This window comes from Pyrus communis, chromosome 7 (assembly GCF_041283825.1).
Source record: "Pyrus communis isolate YQ-2024b chromosome 7, ASM4128382v1, whole genome shotgun sequence".
NCBI classification, from domain to species: domain Eukaryota; kingdom Viridiplantae; phylum Streptophyta; class Magnoliopsida; order Rosales; family Rosaceae; genus Pyrus; species Pyrus communis.
In genome coordinates this window covers 19,640,788-19,644,001 of record NC_142571.1, presented here as the reverse complement: position 1 = coordinate 19,644,001, position 3,214 = coordinate 19,640,788, and the positions used below count along the sequence as shown (strand labels likewise).

The 3,214-nt window shown below is 36.1% G+C and overlaps 1 protein-coding gene across 1 annotated transcript; it reads right to left on the bottom strand.

Annotated features, from left to right (window-relative positions):
• Positions 1–485: 485 nt before the first annotated feature.
• Positions 486–1,740, bottom strand: LOC137719419 (ethylene-responsive transcription factor CRF5-like). Its single transcript, XM_068458460.2, has one exon. The coding sequence runs from the start codon at positions 1,552–1,554 to the stop codon at positions 697–699; it is 858 nt and encodes a 285-aa protein (XP_068314561.2). The 5' UTR covers positions 1,555–1,740; the 3' UTR covers positions 486–696.
• Positions 1,741–3,214: the final 1,474 nt, after the last annotated feature.

Sequence of the window (3,214 nt, the reverse complement as noted above, 5' to 3'; positions counted from 1 at the left end):
ATGCTGCCGTGGAACTAATGTTTCATTTCAGTCACTGTTAAATCACTTGCACTAAACATTTTTATTATTATTTTTAAAACAAATCACAAAAACTTCAAATCACATTGTCAAGTTGGGATTTGATGATCAAAACAAAATACAGAAACGTAAGTGTTGAACTTGAGTTGCTTTAGCAGTTAAAATTCAGTATGAGATGAGTTGGAAACTCAAACCTCGATGAGATAAGATGTGAACTCAAACGTTTTAATTTGAATTGCATCAACATTCAAAGGGTAAGTAGGAAACATCTTCATTTGAACTACACAAACGCTCAAATGGTAAGTATGTAGCGTCTTCATTTGAATTGAGCAAATGATCAAGTGGTAAGTATGAAACATTATAATTTTGAATTGCAACAACGTTCAAAGTATGAACCGATAGTAAAATAGTAGATTTTAACAGTAATATAATAAGAGTATGTCACTTCATGAAAAAACATCCAAAAATTTAGGATCAAAATCAATACCAACACCTTAACCTTATACAAACGAATTTACAAAGTCATCAATTAGTAGTAATAATAATAAATACTAATAATTTAGTTTAATTTATATAAACTAATTACTATATCACAAACTCTCAAGTTCTCAACCACTTTTTGCACTCAAAATCTTTCGAAGCATTATTCAAAATCCACAAGGCCACTTTCGATGATGATCATTTTAACTCATAAGCACCTTGAAAGTAATCCTCCACGTCATCCCAATTACACGACCGGAAATCGAGCGATAAATCGGAGAAATCCTCATCTTTTAACAGCGTTTCGGGTACGACTCTCATTTCGTCGAAACATATAGGCGGTTCGAAGCAATCTTTCAACCAAAATTCCGTATCAACAGCCCCGAAATTTTGTCGCTCCGAAACCCCAACAACCGGTTTCCAGACGATTTCAGCATCTCGGCCACTGAGAACAGAGGTCGGCGATCGCACACAGTGATTGCAATCCGAGTTGTGCGGAGACTGAGAGATTTGGTTGCAGTCCACGTCCGAGTTATCCGGAATGGCATTTTCGGGAGGCTTGAGGAAATTGGTCAAAGCCAGAGGTCCTTTAAACGCAATGGCCGCCTTATCGTAAGTCATACCGGCCTCCTCCGCCGTCTCGAATGTTCCGAGCCAGACCCGGACTCCACGATGCGGGTCTCGGATCTCCGCAGCCCATTTCCCCCACGGCCTCAGCCGTACGCCTCGGTATTTCTTCCCGTTCGGCGAAACCTCGTTACTCTCCTCCACCGGTCTGCACCTCCGAGCCTTCGGTTTTGGAAGGAGCATCGTTTGCGAAGAAGAGTCCTCGATTCTGACCTCGTTGATGACGCGCTTCACGAGAACCCGGTGTTTCCGGCTCGGCGAGGGTTCTTCTTCGTCGCCGGAAGAGTCGGTGGCGTTGTCGTCGGTGACGAAAATCCGTACGATTTTGGGGGCTCGGCCGGCATTGGATTCGTGGAAGTGGGTGGTGAGCGTCTTGACGAGTTTGTTTGTGACCGTACGACTCTGCGTGCGGTGCTTGGGCCCATCCATGGTTGTAGCTTACAGGCTAAATAACAAAATACTGAGATGAATGGTGGGAGGAAGAAGAAGTTGAGAAATTTGTAGGGCAAATGTTGATGGCGGAGGAAAATGAAACTGAACTGATGGAGCATTAAAAGACAGTAACAGCCAGGAATAAATATGAGAGTTTTGAGAGAGAGAGAGAGTTCAGAGAGAGAGGAGGGAACAGAGGAGCCAAACTTCCAAGGATCGGTTATACATGGGAAGAGATTTTTTCTGTGCGACCGTTATACAGGAAGGTATATCACGTGTCGTTATATAAATGATAAGATATGTGTGTTAAAAAGTTAATAACTTAACAAATAAAAATTTTCACTTTTTGTATAAAAATACGTGATGTACCATCCGTTTTCCCGTCAAAATTAAAAATTTCATCTCCAACATTTTCGTGTTTTTCCCTTTATTATAGTGCTTGTTAGATAAGTATTAAGAATATTTTTATCTTACCAGTTCAAACTGAAGATTTGCTTCTTTTTTTCTTTTTCTTTTTTTTTTTTTTTTTTTTTTTTTTTTTGGATAGAATTCCTTCCTAATAAGATTTGCTCTTTTCCTTGAACCAGCTGAAGTTTCCGCCAAAGTTTTTATCGAGGCTTATTGTTTGCACTCTATTTTCATTGTTTGTTTGTACATATTTCAATTCAAATCAATGAATATCGTAGTTGGAGTATTTTTTGTTTATAATTTTGGTGTATTTTCTTGAATATAGTGGTCAAACCGCTCATGTACATTACGATATGAGTGAATGATATGTTGGTATTCAAATGATCATAAAGTATAGTATTAATAGATAAATACATATATCTTGATATAAATAAAGTAATACGTGATGGTGTAACTGTAACACTAAAAAATGTGTATATCAATCATATGAATCATTTCCAATATAGCAAAAAAGTAAATATTTGACCTATAAAATGACGGAAAACATGTGAGAGTAGCCTATGTTGTTTCTCTTTCCTTTGGGAGAATTTGAGATTATTTGAATTGATATCTCCTAGAAAGTATTTTGAGGTTACTATATTTAGTTAACCGGATATAGCAACCCATAGTTTTCTTTTCTTGGGGACCAAGTATCTGCTATTCTACATTCCTTGTATTGTACAGCTTTATTCATACATTCATTTTTACCTTTCACGCATTTTTGTTAATTTCTTCCATTGAAAAAAAATTCAATTCATTCGATTTCATGATTGTAAATTAAGATGTGTGAAAAGTAAAAATAAGTGTGTGGATAGCACCACTCTCTATATAAAGGAAGTTTTAACGAAAAGTTCACAGTACTGTTCACTTTAACGAAAAACCACATTTTTACACTAAAAAATCAATTATGGTACTATTCATTTAACCCTTTATTTTGTCCTTATCATTAAAACTCAAAGTTTTTAAGCCATTTTCATTAGTTTTCTTTTATATAAATGTATTGTTGAACGGGTAATGTTAGGGAGACCAAATTTTTTAAACCAAATTTACAAACTAAGTGATGTGATTATAGATTATTAGATTATTAATTAAGTATCGATTAACGTGTTTGTTTCTTATTGGTAACACATCATTTGATTTTAAAACTCGGTCTCTCTAATATTATCCTTGTTGAATAAGTCACAATAGAGTGTCTTTTCTTGAATTAAGT